Source organism: Harpia harpyja, chromosome 4, assembly GCF_026419915.1.
Source record: "Harpia harpyja isolate bHarHar1 chromosome 4, bHarHar1 primary haplotype, whole genome shotgun sequence".
NCBI lineage: Eukaryota > Metazoa > Chordata > Aves > Accipitriformes > Accipitridae > Harpia > Harpia harpyja.
Window position 1 is genome coordinate 85,640,823 of NC_068943.1, and position 18,690 is coordinate 85,659,512.

The following is an 18,690-nucleotide window of genomic DNA, read 5'->3' on the forward strand; positions in this document are numbered from 1 at the left end:
CCCTGGGTTGGACCATTATACCTTGCACACATGGAGACCTAAAGAAAATCCTATTAAATGTGAGCTATTTTAATTCTACAGTCTATCTAAATTGTTAGTACAGTAGCCCTTCCTACCACTGAAAAAGGAAAAGTTTAAAAGTAATTCCCAAGAGAAATTAAGCTCTTCCAGTGTAGCAATCCTTTCCTATTCTCTTTCTCTTTACCTGCTAGAATATGCTGTTATTATCAATGATGTTAACTAATTGAATTCTAAATTCCTCCCTGCCAAAGCCCTTTTTTGTCTTTCCTGTAGATCTTTTCAGAACATTAAGCAACCATATCGCTTTTTCTAAGAACCATGGATGAAGTGAAGTGAGTGCCAGGAGCAGACAGTGATATAGAGATACCTGACTGAACATATACAAAGTGACTGGAGCATCTGCCAGCCTTAGATGGAGGCAGTGAGGCATGCTGTGCTTTTGGCACACCTATGGCATGTTCCATGCGTTTTCCCCAGGACAGCCCTTGCCTCATTCTTAGATGGAGGTTAGCGCCTCATGAATCAGTGGTGATATGCAAAAGGTGTTGTACTGTCAGCAGCAGGAGGACTCCACCAGTGACCTAATCCTGCTGCAGTGACTGGCAATCTTGCAGTGCATCCACTCCTTTCAGTCTGAAGATTTTGCATAGCTTTCGTTTTGCAGATTTAACTTAAGACTCTTCATAGTGCTGCCTATTTCACAAAGACCTTGCATTCTTACAAATTAGTTCAGAAAAGGGGGAAAGACATACTGCAGCTCTGGTGTTCCCTTGAGTTCTCTGGATGTGCAAGACTGTATTTTTGATCATTCTAATACTTCTCTGTACTTCTGGAAGATTAGAAGGAACCAAAATAACCTTTCAGTACTTATTTATATACACTAACTGTAGTTCAAGTTTCCATAATACTGCCTCAAAAAAGATGTCTTCTTAAGCTGTTTTGGCTATGTTAAGTACAGCTGAGATGTGAATTCCAGCAGCCTTTGGAGATGAAAGTCCTGTCTGCATTTGCTTTACATCACTTTCTATACTGTTAAAACCCGACATGACCCTTTTTTTTCTTTGGAAGAGTGCTTTTGTTCATACAAATTCCTGATGCTGGCCTGAAAAACGTCAGTTTGGAAACCTGTTTTTTTGACATGAATAGAAAGTATCTCTTCTTTGTGGATACTTACTGCAGACTGCAATTACAATAGTGTGATAGCAGAGCCAAGCCACATGATTAGTGAAGGAAGACCTAACCTAAATAATACTCTTGTAAGTTGTTTATGATGAGAAAACCTTTCATTCAATTACCCTAACAGAATACCCTCAGTCTTAAATGAAACAGCAAATACTAGAGACCAGATTTGATAGGTGGAGAAGGGAACAACAGGCACTTATAATTGAATGAAACCTGGCTGATTTTGTGCATCTGATGCACACAGAGATTGAAAAGGGGCTTCACTGTCATCTTCAGAAAGCAAAATATTATAAAATAGCTGTTCTAATGTAGTATTGACCTCTCATCTCCAATTTTATTGCATATTTTGTCTTCTTAAGCAGAAAAATAAAGTATAGAAAATACTTTCAGTGGATGAAATGTCTCTCTCTCATTCCTCTTAAGGCATAGTATCAGCCAATTGAGTGTACCGACAAAAATTGGGTTCTTGGTATTATATTTGTGTTTGAATTGAAATTTCTATCATAAAACATGGGAATGTTTTTGGTGCATGACACTGAAGGAAACAGGCACATTGCCTTGTTGGCTGTATTTCCTAACAGAAGTTAGCAATATGTAATTCTCTGCGTAGTCAAAGGTGTAGAAATACTTGATGTCAGGGAACCTATATGTACTGGAACAACCTATACTGAGTCACACCTTCTCACAGGAACTCTAACTATGATGAGCTGAGTAAAGCCAAAGCTTAATGGACTCAGATGAGTCATAGTAGTGGCTGAGCACAGTTTAGTACATTAACAGTTAATTAAATAATCTTCAGAGCATTACCCATCATTGGTATTTTCTTTCTCCTTTCACTCACATCATTCAGAGTGTCTTCAGTAAAAAGCAGCAAGGCAAGGAGCCAGAAAGTAATCTGTTAGTGGCCATTAGAAAACAAAATGGTAAATGGTTTGTAATTTCACAGGAAGGAGAAAAATTGTGTCAAGAATGGATTTCTGTTTTCAACCTAATACCCCTTGGTTTTGAGCAGAGAGTTCCGACAGTCTCACCTGACTGACAGTTCCCATAGGCAGAGCTTGGAAGCCATCACACTTCATACAGCCTTCATATAGCCATGCTCAGAATTAGTGAATTTCCTTTTACTCAGTGATATTATCTCAGCATGGTGTCCATTTTCTTAGTACAAACCAGATTTTCCTGAGACTATGTTACAAAGTATGATAGGGCAACCTGTATTTGATTGGTTAGCTTGATAAATACCTGTTCAAAGTTTGTTAAATTAAATTTCTCAGACACGCTGTTTTTATTTGCATTGCAGAAGTAAAGTTTTATTAGAGGCAGTGTTATCAGCAGAATTTAAGCCCTTAAACAAAGAACCAATTGACAAAGACAAGTTGAGCAAGACAAGCATTGCAGAATGAAAGAAGGGGTGATGAGGCGGGTAACCAGGCACTCCTTCCAAATTGTTCCAGTTGCATCAGCTGTACTGCAGAAGTGCTTCAGTCTCTCGTGGTCCAGGTTCAATGCCTCGTAGCTGGAGGTTGCCAGCATCACTGCTATTGCTCTAGCACACTCTTGACTGTCCTTTGTAAAGACAGAGCAAATCATTGCCTTAAGGGGAAATCTAATCTTTCCTGCTGAACTGAATTCTTTCACCTAACATGCTGCATTAGCAAGAGAAGCTCAGAGGCTCCAAGCCCAGCAATACCCTAGGCACTTTCTCAGAACTGTATTTTTTTTCATTCCAATAAGCAAAAAAGCATATCCCATTCTGTAAAGTTTATAATCTGTATTTTATATTTAGGTAGAGGGAAGGGCGAGACTGTATTTTAACCTCATTCCTCTGTGGCAGAGTCAGTGAGGTTCTCTCACTCCTGCGCTACTGCACCTAGGAATCTTGCCCAGCCAAAAATACAAAACTTTTTTCTGACAAAATACATTGTAGTCTTTGGGGCAGGTGTAACCCACTAATAAACATATCCTTACAAAGTGTTGTCTTACCTGTCATGTCACCACACTGAGAATGAGAGTAGGAAGTAGAATATGAATGGGAGGATTTACCACCCCCTTGGAAAGCTCCTTGGGAGGCACTGTAAAAGGAAAGTAATTAATTCACCAAAAGACACCTAACCACTGGATATTCGGTCAAAAAAGATGTTGTTGTAGCTCCATGAACAAGAAGTATCTATTAGCAATTAAGTACACAGGATTTCTTTTTATTTCCTTGCTATAGTATGGAATACGTACACAATGTCTTGCTGTCCCTCCTGCAGCAGTGCCCGGTACTGAGCAATCTCCTGCTCCAGGCGGGTCTTGATGCCCAGGAGCATCTTGTACTCCTGGTTCTGACTCTCCATCTCACAGCGGATGTTGGCCAGCTCCTCCTCTACAGAGTTAATCTGCCCTTGGATTTGTTGCAGCAGGCAGCCATAGCGAGATTCAGTTTCTGCCAAGGAGTTTTCCAGAGAGTTTTTCTGAAAGTGGAAATGCAGGAGTTTAGGGCCAGAGCTCTACCCCTCCCTGCCCATTCTGAGGAGGGAAGGGCCCTCAGCGATCCTGCCCCACGTACCGTGCTGAGCTGCGCCTGCAGTTCGATCTCCAGGTTCTGCATTTCGCGTCTCAATTCAGTGAGCTGGTGGCTGCTTGTCTGGATGTCCTGGCTGCTAGAAGTGACCTGTCGATTGACTTCTTCAATCTGCAGGAGTCAAACCCCAAACACACTTTCTGAGTGAGAAAAATCCCCTCAGGGAGCAGATTTGCTGACTGAGAACTAAGATAGCCAGGGAGCCTCTCCCTTTCATCCTGTCCTCATCGAGGACAGCCTAGTCATTGCTCCGTACACCCTGACGTTTGACCCCCCTTTGCACATCAGACCTGGCCTGCTCCCTCTCTGCCACTGCAGTCTTTCCCCAACCGCTTTTTCCTTCCCATTCCCCCAGCTGCGCAAGTGAGGTGCGGGTGAGCAGCCACCTCCTTTTAGCCAAAGGCATTGCATGGCCAGTACCAGGGTGTCTGGGTTTTGCCACAGAAGGAGACTCCACTTCTTTGTGCTTTGCTACGTACCTTGACTTCATACCACTGCTCAACCTCTCTGCGGTTCTTCTCGATGATCTGCTCGTATTCGTTTCTCAGGTCGTTCAGTATCTTTGTCAAGTCTTCACCAGGGGCAGCATTGACCTCCACGCTCACGTCGCCACCGGTCTGAGACTGCAGCTGTCTCATTTCCTGCAGAGAGAAATAAAAGAGCACAGGTCATTTCTTGTATTGGGGACAGTGGACAAAGCAGTATCAAGGTACAAAGGAATGACAATCACATGACATAAGGCTGAGTTGACTTGATATGTAACTTTGGGAACCCTGAAGAAACGAAGGACTATGTCTTGGACACGCTATGTATCATTGGATCGTACCTCCTCATGGTTTCTCTTAAGAGCGATCAGCTCATCCTTCAAGGACTCTAGCTCGGATTCCAGTGAAGATCTAACCAGAGTCAGGTCATCCAGGAGATTTCTCAAGCCATTAATATCAGCCTCCACAGTCTGACGGATGACCAGCTCATTCTCATACCTTTACCACAGACAAGAGACAGACAAATGAGGAAATGAGATGATGGCAGTCAATAGCACACATCTTTCCACGGTAGGTATCCCAATAAAACAAGAAGACTCAGTAACACCACCCAGGGCAGTGCTGCCTTGTCTCCTGAGACTATGAGCTGGATTTGAGAGACATGTAAAGTTCACAGAGAGGTACTCACTTCATTCGGAAGTCATCAGCAGTCATCTTGCTGTTATCAATGTCCAGAAGCAGCTTGTTATTGTCCACAGTGGCAGAAATGATCTGCAAAAGGGGAAGTTGGAGAGGAGTCTTTCTGTGTTCTAGACATCCAGGACAAGAAGAAAGAAGACCTAAAGCTTTGGTAGGGCATTGTTACAGAAAGTTGTTGAAATGCCATGCCACAAGAACTGGTGTGTGCAAGATTTTGGCTTCCCCAAACATTCTGATGAAAGAAAATATTGATGAGGGAAAGAACAGAAGAACGTTTATGCTGGGAGATCACCGACACCTATGGGTTTCTGCACTCTGGGTGTGTAAGGAAGTGTAGTCTTTGTCCCTGGTGCTGTAATTCATCTCATTATAAGAAAAGCCGATTGTAAGGGAAGGCCTTGGTCCTTCCAGCTGGTATATGTAGAAGTGTGCAGAGACAAAGGGAGTTCAGATCTTGCAGTCCAGGTGCTTTGGTTTTGCACTCCATCCAGCTGGACTGGGTGGGAGGAGAGGGAAGGACTGGAAACCACACATGCCTGGTTTGGAGCCACCTGTACAATGTGGGATTTCAGTTACGTGCGCCAGCATGTTTGGGCCTGGTGGAGCACTCCTTGACGCCTCAGGCTGTGCCCCCACAGCACAGCCCTTTCACTTGTGGGGCGGTGGGGGGGTTTGCTTCCCCAAGAGATGGGAAGCGCAGCTCAGCAGTTTTCTGCCTGCGGTACCACCAGCAAAGCCATCCAGTAGCTCCCTCCCACCCCTTTTAGAGCCAGTGCCAGAGGGAAGGAGGAAGTCCTTACAGAGGAGAAGAGCAGGCAGGAGATGGAGCCATGTTAGTCGGGGCTATCCTACCTGATTTTGGAGCTGTTCGATGGTCTGGTAGTAGGAGGTGTAGTCCTTTGAAACACTGGGAGCTTGTTTCCTGTACCACTCCCGGATGTGGTGCTCAAGCTCAGCATTTTCTTCCTCCAGCCTTCGTACTTTGTCCAGGTAAGCAGCCAGGCGGTCATTGAGGTTCTGCATGGTGACCTTCTCATTGCCGCTCAGAAGGATGTCTCCCCCAGCACCAAAGCCTCCTGCAAAACCACCACCAAAGCCTCCCCCCAGGCCACCACCAAAGCCTCCTCCCAAGCCTCCAGCAAGGCTGCCAGCGCTCATGCCCCCTCCATAGCCAATGCTGCATGCTCCCCCACCGTAGCTTCCACCGCCTATCACAGAGGAGGCATATCGCCTGCAGGAGACAGAGGAACTCCTGCCACTACCGCCACCGCAGACGCCTCCACCTCCACCGCTCCTGTAAGAGGTGCTAGATGTTCTCTTGATGCTGCAGCTCATGGTGGGAGTAATCAGATATCCAGCCCCAAATGCAAAGCCTGGTGCACAGCTTGATGCAGAAAATGAGACTGCAGCCTTCTGTCCTCCGTGATGGCTATTTATACCTTGTTGGGTGGGTGTCACCTGTAAGGCAGTCCAGCTTCCCATGAAGTTTGCCAGCCTTAGTGCTCATGCCAAAAGTGATGTGCTAAGGAAATTTTGTCTGAGGTAAGTAAATCACATTACCATTCTGTTCAAGTATGTCTGTGTTGATTCACCCAAACCATGCACTATAATTTTATGTGGGTGGCTCTTTGTTGGATATTTTGTTGGATAATACAGTATCTCATAGCTTCTATTAATCTGGCAATATATCACTAGTAATAGGAGTTAATGAAGGCTCCGCCTTGGTTGTCTGTCTCCTTCAGTCTTCTGTGTGGCGAAATTCAGTATTTCAGCTTTCATCTTCCTCCTGTGATCACAGACAATGATTCGTAAGACCAGCAGCCTCCAAGGGACTCTTCATTCATTAATTTATTCAAAATTTATATTAGCTATTTAGAAATCTACTTTAATTTACTGAAATAAATTATTAACTTTTAAAACTGCATTCCCATGTCTGTTATAGAGAGAACTTTACAATGAATTTTTTACTCTCTTGTCACTACTTATATGGAGGAAGGTCCTTCTGGTATTTAACTTTTTCTGAAAGTGCAGGATGGTGATTGCAGTCTTTTTTCTTGTTGAAGAAAACTCGGTGACAACCACAAAAGTAGTATTATGCAAGGGAAAACATATTCAATCTTTTCCTATCAAACAGCTATTAATTTTATTTTAGCTGTTTGAAATGGACTCAGAGGAAATGGAGGGGAGAAATGTTTGATGTTTCATATTTTGATAATCATATTAAAAATAGCCATTTCTCAGAACATATCCTTGAATTATATAATGCTGTAAAAAATAAGTTTCATGAAAAGTTACAGTGCCAAAGATTAGACCTGAAAAAATACAGTCATCATCTGAAGTTGTTACAGTGAATTGTGTTTGCCAACCATGAGAGAGCATCTTGCAACATAAAACAGAGTAAGAAACAATTGTGTATTTTTTTCCACTGCCTATGCAATATGGGATGTTCAGTGAGTTGCTTTTTCCATCTTTACTAATCAAGCTTCTATGAAACTGAGAAAAGCCTTGAACAGAAAGAAATTCTCAGGTTTCCAGCTGTTTATTGTGTTGGCACTATAACTCCTGCAGAAGAGTCATTTGGCTAGTACAAAGGAAGCACAAGAAGCTGGTGGAACCTGCTGTGAATTACCACCTCAAAATCAGTTTATCCACAGTGAGGGAGGATGAATTCAACCCAGAAGTATTTTAGGAAGAGGTTCCATATTACAGAAGAAGAAATAAACTCCTTAAAATTAGCAAAAGGAGAGTAAGAAGGGATTGAGTCACATTAACATGAAGGTACGCGTCAGAGGAGGGAGTAGGATTGTTTGAATTTGAAGACACTGTGCCTGTATGTGCCTGTGGTGGGTTGACCCTGGCTGGACACCAGGTGCCCACCCAGCCACTCTGTCACTGCCCCCCCTCCGCTGGGCAGGGGAGAGAAAATAGAATGAAAGGATCATGTGTCGAGATAAAGACAGGGAGATCATTCACCAATTACCGTCACGGGCAAAACAGACTCGACTTGGGGAAATCAGTTTAATTTGTTACCAATCAAATCAGGGTAGGATAAGGAGAAATCAAGCCAAATCTTAAAATCACCTTCCCCCCACCCCTCCCTTCTTCCAGGGCTCAACTTTATTCCTGAATTCTCTACCTCCTTCGCCCCAGTGGCACAGGGGTACAGGGAATGGGGGTTGCGGTCAGTTTGTCACACACTGTCTGTGCCACTCCTTCCTCCTCAGGGGCAGGACTCCTCACACTCTTCCCCTGCTCCAACGTGGGTGCCTCCCACGGGAGACAGTCCTTCGCAAACTTCTCCAATGTGAGTCCTTCCCGTGGGCTGCAGTTCTTCACGAACTGCTCCAGCGTGGGTCCCTCCCATGGGCTGCAGTCCTTCAGGCACAGACTGCTCCAGGGTAGGTCCCCTGTGGTGTCACAAGTCCTGCCAGCAAACCTGCTCCAGCGTAGGCTCCTCTCTCCATGGGGCCGCAGGTCCTGCCAGGAGCCTGCTCCAGCACGGGCTTCTCACAGGGTCACAGCCTCCTTTGGGTATCCACCTGCTCCGGCATGGGGTCCTCCACGGGCTGCAGGTGGATATCTGCTCCACCGTGGACCTCCATGGGCTGGGGGGCGACAGCCTGCCTCACCATGGTCTTCCCCACATGCTGCAGGGGACTCTGCTCCGGCACTGGAGCACCTCCTCCCCCTCCTTCTTCACTGACCTGGAGGTCTGCAGAGTTGTTTCTCTCACATGTTCTCACTCCTCTCTCTGGCTGCAGTTGCTGTTCTGCAGCAACTTCCACCCTTCTTCAATCTGTTATCCCAGAGGCGCTACCACTGTCGCTGATGGGCTCAGCCTTGGCCAGTGGTGGGGTCGTCTTGGAGCCAGCCGGCATTGGCTCTATTGGACATGGGGGAAGCTTCTGGCAGCTTCTCATAGAAGCCACCCCTGTAGCCCGCCCCCCCCAAAACCTTGCCACACAAACCCAATACAATGCCCCGTGGATGTAAAAAGAGCTGGGGCTGAAGTCCTGAACAGGAGTACCTTTCGACTGTGCTTTGCTCTTAGCATGTAGCTGCTGCCATTCAGCGTCTCAAACACCCGGTGAAACAGCACTCCTACCTGCCTGTCTCCCGGGGCAGCACAGGCACTACGGGAAGCTGGTTACAAACAAGATTCCTGCTCCCACCATGCCTCTGAAAACTGACAGACAACTACTTGAAAATAGTACAGCTTCACCCTCGATAAAGCCATATGCTTGTAGAGTCTTCTGGGTTTGGTTTTTTTAGTAGGTTTATGATTTTACAATAGGCTTTTGTATATCCATATGTATAATTTTCTTCTTTTATCGTAAGAATTATATAGGAAGGCTTGTCAACAAAATATTGTTGATTTGGAAGGGGAGGGGTGTAAACTGTTACCACTAGAAAGTTATCTGCTATCTGTAGAAGTGCTTAGTTTTTAGAGGCTTAATATGTGGTGAGGTATAAACTTGAGGTGCTGAATGCCAGAGCTTGAATTCAGCTGCCTAAAGGCATGTCCCTGTAGATACTGCCAGTGACTTCGAAAGAACCTAGAGATGTTAGCTCTGACTCCTTAAGAGAGAAACAAAACTTTGAACTTAAATTGAAACTGAATCATGAAAAATATCTACAAAATTATGACTTACCAACTTTTTGTCAACTAACTTTAATAGAAAAACCTTCATGTCAGTTGTGACTTTGCATAGTGCTGTGTTTAGAGAGAATGCTGTCATATCCTTGGTCATGATGTGCCTCCTTCTGAGGCTGAAACACTCTAGGATATCAAGCGCACATGCAGAAGTTTTCTATACCTTTTCTACCATTCTTGGAATGTTTTCCAGCTCTATCGTGTTATTTCTGAGACAGGGTCACCAAAGTTACAACACTCAAAATACAGCCCAGGGTATCTATGTGCCCTAGACAGATAAGGTGGAGTTAATGATGTTCTTCATTTTGATCTTCTGTGTATTGAATGGAGAATCATCTTTGTGGCCATAACCTTTAGGGGGACATATCCCCAAATTTCATAGTTCTCCATGGAAGACCCCAGCTGTATTCCATTCATCCAAACATTCTCACTGTCTAGATCCACAGGGTTTTCCTCATTCTCTGTTCAAGATACAGTGAGATTCCTTATTCCCCTTTGATACTCTCTTTTAATTTCCTTAGCCACACCAGTGACTTTCTCCTGAAAATCCTTCTTTCCCTCTAACTGAGCCTCTTACTAGGTGCTGTCTCCATTCTCCCTATTTTAACCTCTTCTGAACTTCATCATATGATATGTAGCACAGTGCCTGTCAGGCAGCAAGGTAATTATGAGACAGGAAAACAAATACTCTTTAAAGGTTAATTTAAAGTGTAGATTGACATCTGTGGAGGTAGTTGTAATGTACAAGATGCAGGAGGTAACAATATAGTACCCTCTAGAGGGATTTGGCATAAGCACAGTTGATTCTTTGAAATAATCCGCATACCATTTACTATGAACATTGTATCTCTTTCTAGATGATGTGTGTAGTCTAAGTAAAACAAAGAAACAGAAATCAGCATTACTAGAATCTCATTCTTCCTGTTGTGTGTCACTGGAAGTATTTGTGTAGCACAATGTCTGTTTCCAAGTGTTGAGAAAGTTTGCATGGCAATGTGACCTGTGTGCTTCTGGAAACTAATTTTGCGTCTATTCTTTCGATCCACACCCTTGTGCGTCGACCTGTTTTACCTTTAATCAATGGTGTTAGCTCCTCTCCCACAAAACCCACATTTTCTTTGAGTCTTTATTCACCACTAGAGGCCACTCCCTGAGCATACAGCCCTGCCTCAGCAGTTAAGCCTGCAAGTCTATGTGCAAGTGAAATATACCCTTCACTTGTGCAGCCTCAGGGTTAATTTTGGCCCCTCGTTTGCCCGGGATACTCTGCTAGCCTTTGCAGCTCAGGCCACTATGTGCATTTTTTTAAAACTTAGCTTCACCATAGACATCCTGTCTTGGTGGGGGTTAGGACAGAGCCTCCTGCAAACAGCTGTACAAGCTGAACCTGCCTCAGGGGAGAACTACAGGAAGACTGGCGTGCTGGGCATGGACTAGGATTTTATGTTCCTTTCCAGGTTTTCCACTGGTGGCTTTACTTGCGAGCTGCACAGCCTATAGCTGACTTCTGTTCTGTGTGGTCTAGGTGGTAGCTGTACAATGGACTAAGACTTCCAAATGAGTCTGAGGAATTCAGATGCTAACTTCTCATTAAAATTAATAAAGCTGTGGTTTGTGATCTGCCTACTTTGGCAGCCCTCTCTCCTCCAAAATATCATGCAGAAATTCCTGAGATTCCTCAAACATGCACAAGAGACTGCTCTGAAAGGCCTAGGACAATACATTTCATTTCCTTTGGTCTCTGAATTTGTTAGTCTTCAGAAGGCAAAGTTATTTTTTTCAACTAAAAGTCTCTGGAAATGGGTTTTATCCATGGGGGTGGGCTGCGATGAAAGAAGCTACTGTTTGTTTGCATGAACAAAGTTGTCCCAATCACAGAAGAAAGCTATGCTATAATTTATTTGAAATAATGACTGTAAAAAAGCATATAAAAAGCTGGACAGAAGCAAATGCAACTCCCAAAAGATAGCTAATAACAAGAGAGTGCTTTCTGATTATTTGTTTGCTGACTTGCTCCAAGCTGTTGCAGCAGCCAAGCAATCAAATTTTTTGCAAATTGTAGTCAGGAATGTTTTGAAGTACCAGTTGGATGTGGCTCAGTTTATGTTAATTTTCTTCACAGTACAGATCTTCCTATATCCAGAAGTAAACATTCCAGGTACTTTCACATGTAATTCATTTGTCACAGGTAGAAGGCAAATATTGCTGTTAGTATTAACATTTTATGGAGGAGAACTTTGTAAAGATCCTGTAAATTTTATTTCCTTTTAACTTCTCTTCTGTTCAAAAACAGATCCCTAGTTTGTGCATTTCCAGTTTAAACTGATGAGTGTCAGTTAAGTTTTTGTGAATCACAAATTGAAACATTCCTTTCATTTTGCAATCATGATTCTGTAATCATTCATGTTTCTTTGTGTCAGGCCTGGATGGGCACTGATTTGTTGCCAGCTTTATCAGCATTCATATAGTGCTGAGATGCTGCAGTCTGTTCTGGGGTGATACTCAATTGCTATTGAGTCTTAGAGCTCAGCTCCACAAGAGTATCTGGCACATTATTAAAAAACAAAGGCACAGCCCAGGATGCTTCAAGAATATTATGATCTGCCCTGAATGCTCAGAAATTGTGCTTTAACTCTAAATTTCATTATCAACTATTGTCATGTATCATCAACTTTTCTACCTGGAGGCATGTGTTGGCATGGCTTTGTATTTTCTTTTTAAGTGTTTACACCTACAGAATGGAAGAAAACCTACACACAAGATTCTGGTTGCATCAGACAGAAATGAAGTTTTATTAGCGACATTTTCCTGATACAGAACAATCCAAGCAACGAACAGGTTGAATCTATAAAGCAAGTAGCTCAAGTGCCAATGATTGAAGCCACAAAGCATTCCAGGCAGAAGAAGCACATAGCATGCATGTCAGGTGGGCAGGTGGCCCATCTGAGTAGCTCTGACGGGCCTTTTTGGATAGATGGCATCAGCAACATTGAGGAACTGTTAAGAGCATCTGTCTTTCCTCAGGAGCGTGGGGAATGTAGAGGATTTGGGCCAATTTCTGTTTGAAAGGTCTTGCACTGTAGGATCCTCAATGCATATTCTTAGTCAAAAGATTTTCTTCCATACCCTGTTTAGAAATAAAGTATTAATTCCTCCAGTACTGGCAGTGAATCTCTGAGGCACCAGTATCTACCAGACAGAAAAGAAGCTTCATTATGAGATAGGTGACCATAAGAACTCCAAAAGCATAAAGGAAAACTTCAGCATGGTACAAAAGCAGCAGTATTTATAAGATTCTGCAAAGAATGAGAGATGAACAAAACCTGTTTGGGTTTTAACTACATGATTAGCTGATGTCACCCACAAAATTGAATAGATATTGAATGTGTGTTTCTTAAGCAGAGTTGATCCTTTCCATACAAATAGGAAAGAATTTTTAATACAAGTAAATCTAACACTTTCCAGAAATTTTAGTTTATCCTGGGTACTGTTTACCTCCAAAAGAATATGTTGATACAGTGTATAAATTAGCAAGGATGGGACTGAGAGAACAGTGTGCCCATACAACAGTTCTCACCTTGGCTTTCACCACCGCTCCTGCAGGACTGAGACTGGGAAGATGAAGAGTAGGAGTGGGAACTGCTGACGCCTCCTGACATCCTTCCTCCTCCTCCTCCTCCTCCAACAATACTACTGCATCCACCACCACTTCCTCCTCCCATTCCTCCTCCACCACTTCCTCCTCCCATTCCTCCTCCCATTCCTCCTCCTCCCATTCCTCCTCCGCCACTTCCTCCTCCCATTCCTCCACCCATTCCGCTGCTGGAGGAAATGCTACCACCTCCGTATCCACCACTCATGCTACCACCTCCTCCTCCTCTTCCTCCTCCAGAAGAATAGCCACCACCTCCTATTCTACCACTTCCCATGCCTCCTCCCATTCCTCCTCCCATTCCTCCTGCTGGGATTCTGCAAAAAGAGAGAAAGGAGAAAAAAAGTTAATCAAATGCATTTTTGATCTCAGAAGGAAATCTATCTACAGATACTGCATGGAAGCCTGCACTTCTCTTGTCTGTACTTCCCCTTTTTAGAACCTAGCACAGATCAGCAAGACAACTGATGCAGTGCCAAAAATCAACCTCTCCTTCAATGTCAGCCTGAATGGAAGAGTTTTTGCTTTTCCCGCGCTCTGGTCAGATATTTCTTGCAAGGTTTAGCATTGCTGCTTTATCAGTGTATGGTGTCACTGCACTCCAAATTGGAAAGGCAGAAAATGAAGCTTTAGCTGTTCTTTCAGGTGCCACTTACAAGCAGAAGCAGGCTCACTGCATAAGGGAAACCAAAGTAGCTTGAATTTTCAGAGAATTGCACACTGAAACTTCTATGAAGGTTTGGAAAACTATGGTCATTTTTCTGCTTACGGTCTTTTCCTAGGTGACTTATGTCTGTTCAGTTCCTGGCATTTTCTGGAACCAGGGTAAAGGTAAGGCTCTGTATGTGCGTTTCCCTGTGAAGCCCCAAGTCGGTAGTTCAGAATTTCTGCATTAATTTTTCTTCAAGTAATTTGTATTCTGAACAGGTTTGCCAAGAAATGTATAGCACACCAAACCTGGGAGGCAATTGGTCAAGATAGCTGAATTAGCCTCATTTCAGTACAAAATCTGTTTTGCAAATGTAGACTGTTAATTTCCTGTCTTTGTAACTAATCTAGCAACCCTGGGTCTCACACAATGCTGTGTTCTTTTGTCAGTTTACATACACAAGGTCTTGCTGCCCTTCCTCAAGCAGTGCCCGGTACTGAGCAATCTCCTGCTCCAGGCGGGTCTTGATGCCCAGGAGCATCTTGTACTCTTCATTCTGACTCTCCATCTCACAGCGGATGCTGGCCAGCTCCTCCTCCAAGGGTCCGATCATACCCTGGATCTGCTGCAGCTGCATGTTATAGCGACGTTCTGTGTCTTCCAAGTTGGATTGCAGAGAGTCTACCTGCAAATGGAAAACAAAATACAGTGGTTTTGGGAATGTGGCAAGTTTAACTAATTTTTGTGGAAAAATTTGATATCTTCACAAACCAGAAAAAAGCATATCTTTGAAGAGAAGTAATCCAGTGTCCCATTCTCTACAGATGGAGTACTTTCTATGTGTAACCATTCTTTCATTCTAGTTGCACATACAGCCTGTGTCACAGGTGAAGCAGAAGTAAATACCTTTACTTACCATGCTGATTTGTGACTGCAGCTCAATTTCCAGGCTTTGATATTCACGTCTCAGCTCAGAGATCTGTTGGTTACTTGACTGTATCTCCTGGCCACTTGAGTGGACTTGTTGATTAACTTCTTCCATCTGAAAAATTCACATACAAAATTGAGGCATTTTTGATAATAAGAAAACATTGTGGGGTTATCATAACAGCAATAAGAAAGCAATTAATATGCTTGAAGAAAGATGTAATGTAGACTGACCATGTATATTTCCCACATGCCGCTCTGCTAACTCACTCTGTGTAATTCACCTTGCTGCTGGAACACAGAGATTCTACATGCTTTACCACATAACCTTAGTACTCCAGAACTGACCTGTTACAGTAAACTGCTTAAAGCCATTTAAAGTTAATGTCCCTTAAATAATACATGACAAGTTGCCTTTCTTCTGCTGGATGTAAGTAGGTCCAGTTCTTTCTGAAAAATTTAGTAGCCAAAAAAACCCTGCGCTTTACCTTGGTTTCATACCAGCTTTCCACCTCTCTCCGGTTGTTCTCAATAAGCCGTTCGTATTCGCAACGCATTTCATTTAATTTTTCCATCAAATTAATGCCAGGGGTAGCATTGACCTCCACATTGACATCTCCACCAGATTGTGTTTGCAGTCCTTTCATTTCCTGAAAAAAAAAAAAACAAAACCCCGCCAGGTTCTCAAAGGGTGAAGGTAAGGAGAAATGTCATAGTTTCAAATAAAGGAAAAGAAAGGGACACAAATCCTCACACAGCTGTATCGCTCCTGCAAAGGGGGCCTCATCTACCCTTGTCGTGAAAGGGAACAATTCTGCCATCCCTAAGGCAAACTTTACAGTGGACAATAGCCAGGCACCACGTATGCATTGACACTGACACTTTCTCCTCAGGGTCATAAGAAATTTTATGCAGTATGCTCTTTGTGAAAATCCTTTTATATATTTTTCTTCTCAATGGGAAATATCATTGCAGGTAGTATAAATAGTTTCTTTTGATTTCTCCATATATTCTATCCAATTTTCCTTCCATGAGTTCGGGAACAAAACTGTACTTTGTCCTGAAAGCCATTCATTTCCCTGGTCTCATTTTGCCACATGTTGACCTAGGTGTCTTATTACATCAGTCACGGGCAGCTGTGGGTGGATGCTACATACTCCTGAAAATCAAAGCCAGATTGTGTCAAGTTGGATGATCAAAGCCAGCAGCCAAAATCTGGTTACTGCTAGTGGAAGAAATCCACAGGAAATTCTCTGAGTGTTGAGTTTTTGTTAGTTATTATTTTAAAGTGTGGAGAAACTTACCTCTTCGTGGTTCTTCTTAAGATAGATCAATTCCTCTTTTAGGGATTCAAACTGTGTCTCCAAGTCAGATCTGGCTAGAGTCAGTTGATCCAAAAGTGGACGTAATCCGTTAATATCACTTGCCACACTCTGATGGAGAGTATATTCAGTTTCATACCTAAACAACAGACAAGAAAGATAGTAAAAGTGCTGCCAGACCTCTTTGTTTGTTATCTTGATTATGAACAGTTCCCATCAGTACACCTTTGGTGTTTAATCCCATTGCTCAGTTCTTAAAAGAAAGGACCTAATTCTTTTTCCATCTCCAATAGGTTTGTTTGATTTCAGTAGAATTTCTCTCTGTGAGATTTGTATGATGAGGATTATGCTTATAAATCTACATACAAGGATGGAGAAACTTAGAATGTAGTCCTTTAAATGGCAATCTTCAATAACTTGTCTGGAGAAAAATAATAATGAAAAACTAAAAAAAACATTCTCAGAATGCTTTTGCTAACAGTTATATATTCTGTCATTGGAGCCAAGAGGCTATTCCATCTACAAAGATTAATTGGCAATATGAACTGATGGGGTGTAAAGGGAGGCAAGGTGGAATGAAACAGGAAGGGAACAACTCACTTCAGTCTGAAGTCATCCACAGTCATTCTAGTGTTGTCAATGTCAAGAAGGATCTTGTTAAGGTCCACATTTGCACCAACAATCTGAAAGGGAGAGGGCAGATGTTAGTCAGTTGTCTTTTCAGTCTGACACATAGATAGAGGGAAGACATACCTGTGCAGAAACACATTACAGAATATCTTTATGGTAATGTCAAGCCTGACTAGTGCTGCAGGAGCTATAGATAGAGAGAAGAGAGAAGAGTGTATTGCTTCCAGTTAAAAGAAAGTGTCTTTGCTGTCAATTTTGGTTTACAAATGTCTATTAAAAAAACCTTGTTGGAAATAATAACTAAATAAACTCTTCATATTCAAAAACAGTGGGAAAACATAATCACCATTGCATTTGGCAACAACCGTATTCATGTAGGAGACATGGGACTATTAAATGGCTGAGGGCTAGAATTAGACTAAATGCACATGTTGGCTCATCCTGCATATTCACAAGAAGATGCAATTAATATGGCCACTAGCAGCACAACATAAGCAAGCAATGATTATATCTCCTGTTCAAGAGAGTGGGGAACAAACAAGCAAGAGCACAGTGTTGAAGGGAGCACTGGACAGGCCCCATAATGGGTGCACTAGTAATGGTCTGCCACTGCACCAAACAATGCTACCTGTGCCAAATACAAGTGTGCCCGAATATGCATATCACCCACAGCAGAGAAAAACTGGTAGTCAGGCTTTGTCACCCCACCAGTCTGCTTCCTGACTAAAACAAAGGAGGGAATATATTGCCTCAAATAGGGATATTGTGCTGCAGGAGGCAAGTGCCATTCTAATGAGAATCTGTTCAAAGTTAGTCAAATTACATCTTACCTGGTTTTGCAGTTCTTCAATTGTTCTGTAGTATTGGCTGTAGTCCCTGGTAGAAGTGGGACCTTGATTTTTATACCACTCCCTGATCAGGTGTTCAAGTTGAGTATTTTCATCCTCCAAGCGTCGCACTTTATCCAAGTAAGAAGCCAGGCGATCGTTGAGGTTCTGCATGGTCAACTTTTCATTTGTGGAGAGCAAGCCAGCATCTTCACCAAACCCCACTCCACCAAAACTACCTCCACCATAGCCACCACCACCAAAGCTGCCACCACTAAAGCCACCACTGCCCCCAAAGCCACTAAATCCACCTCCACTATATCCACCACCACCAAAACTACCTCCACCGAGGCCAGCTCCATAACCACCTCCCATTCCCCCAAAACCACCGCCACCTGATCCAAATCCTCCTCCCATACTTCCACAGCCCATTCCTCCTCCATAACTACCACCACTCATTCTCCCACCATAGCTACTGCGGCTAATCCTTCCACAACTGCCACTGCTAAAGCCCCCTCCATAGCTGTTCCTGGAAACTCCTCCACCAAAGCTTCTCCCAGAAAAGCCTCCACTTCCTCCAGAAGTGTATTTTCTAGTGGACACTGAGGAGTATCCACCAGACTTATGAACTCCACGGCTGCTACCCCCTCCACCACCACCACCACCACCACCACCTCCACTGCTAATTCTAGTGGTACTAGTCGAAGACTTAGTGCCACAGCTCATAGTGACAGCAGGTAAGAGTCTAACCACAATCCCAAATTTAGGTGCACAGCCTGATAAGATTCAGGACTGCAAATTTTCATCCCCAGCTCTCTCTATTTATACTTTTAACAGTGGGTGTCACCATCAGGGTGTTTCCTTCTCCCAGGGCATTTACCAACATTGTTGTTTGTGCCAAGAATAATTTGCTGAACAATATTTTTGTGCTGATATCTCAGCAATCTAGCCCATTGCTGCATTTATCATGTTTGTTTAAGATCGAACATTTCTTTTCTTTTGGGTGGCATTCTTTTCATTTAGGTTTTTCTGGAATAGGTAGTCTTTTGCCTCATGCAGCCTGGATCTGCTTTATG

General features: G+C 43.2%; 2 protein-coding genes across 3 annotated transcripts; both read right to left on the reverse strand.

Moving 5' to 3' along the window:
* Nucleotides 1-2,485: 2,485 nt before the first annotated feature.
* LOC128140969 (keratin, type I cytoskeletal 16-like) lies at nt 2,486-6,355 on the reverse strand. Its single transcript, XM_052785460.1, has 8 exons — nt 5,806-6,355; nt 4,943-5,025; nt 4,596-4,752; nt 4,249-4,410; nt 3,755-3,880; nt 3,433-3,659; nt 3,187-3,275; nt 2,486-2,769 (listed from the first exon to the last, which is right to left on the reverse strand). Exons 1-8 carry the CDS (start codon nt 6,286-6,288, stop codon nt 2,750-2,752), a joined length of 1,347 nt encoding a protein of 448 aa, XP_052641420.1. The 5' UTR covers nt 6,289-6,355; the 3' UTR covers nt 2,486-2,749.
* Nucleotides 6,356-12,375: 6,020 nt separating this feature from the next.
* Nucleotides 12,376-18,405, reverse strand: LOC128140970 (keratin, type I cytoskeletal 13-like). 2 transcript variants are annotated; one of them, XM_052785461.1, is made up of 8 exons: nt 17,618-18,405; nt 16,758-16,840; nt 16,140-16,296; nt 15,324-15,485; nt 14,825-14,950; nt 14,367-14,593; nt 13,185-13,576; nt 12,376-12,734 (listed from the first exon to the last, which is right to left on the reverse strand). In XM_052785461.1, the coding sequence occupies exons 1-8, from the start codon at nt 18,338-18,340 to the stop codon at nt 12,709-12,711; spliced, it is 1,896 nt and encodes a 631-aa protein (XP_052641421.1). In that variant the 5' UTR covers nt 18,341-18,405; the 3' UTR covers nt 12,376-12,708. The 2 variants fall into 2 exon arrangements, with proteins under 2 accessions (XP_052641421.1, XP_052641422.1); XM_052785462.1 differs by having other exon boundaries at nt 14,367-14,589; nt 14,821-14,950.
* Between the last annotated feature and the right edge of the window lie 285 nt (nt 18,406-18,690).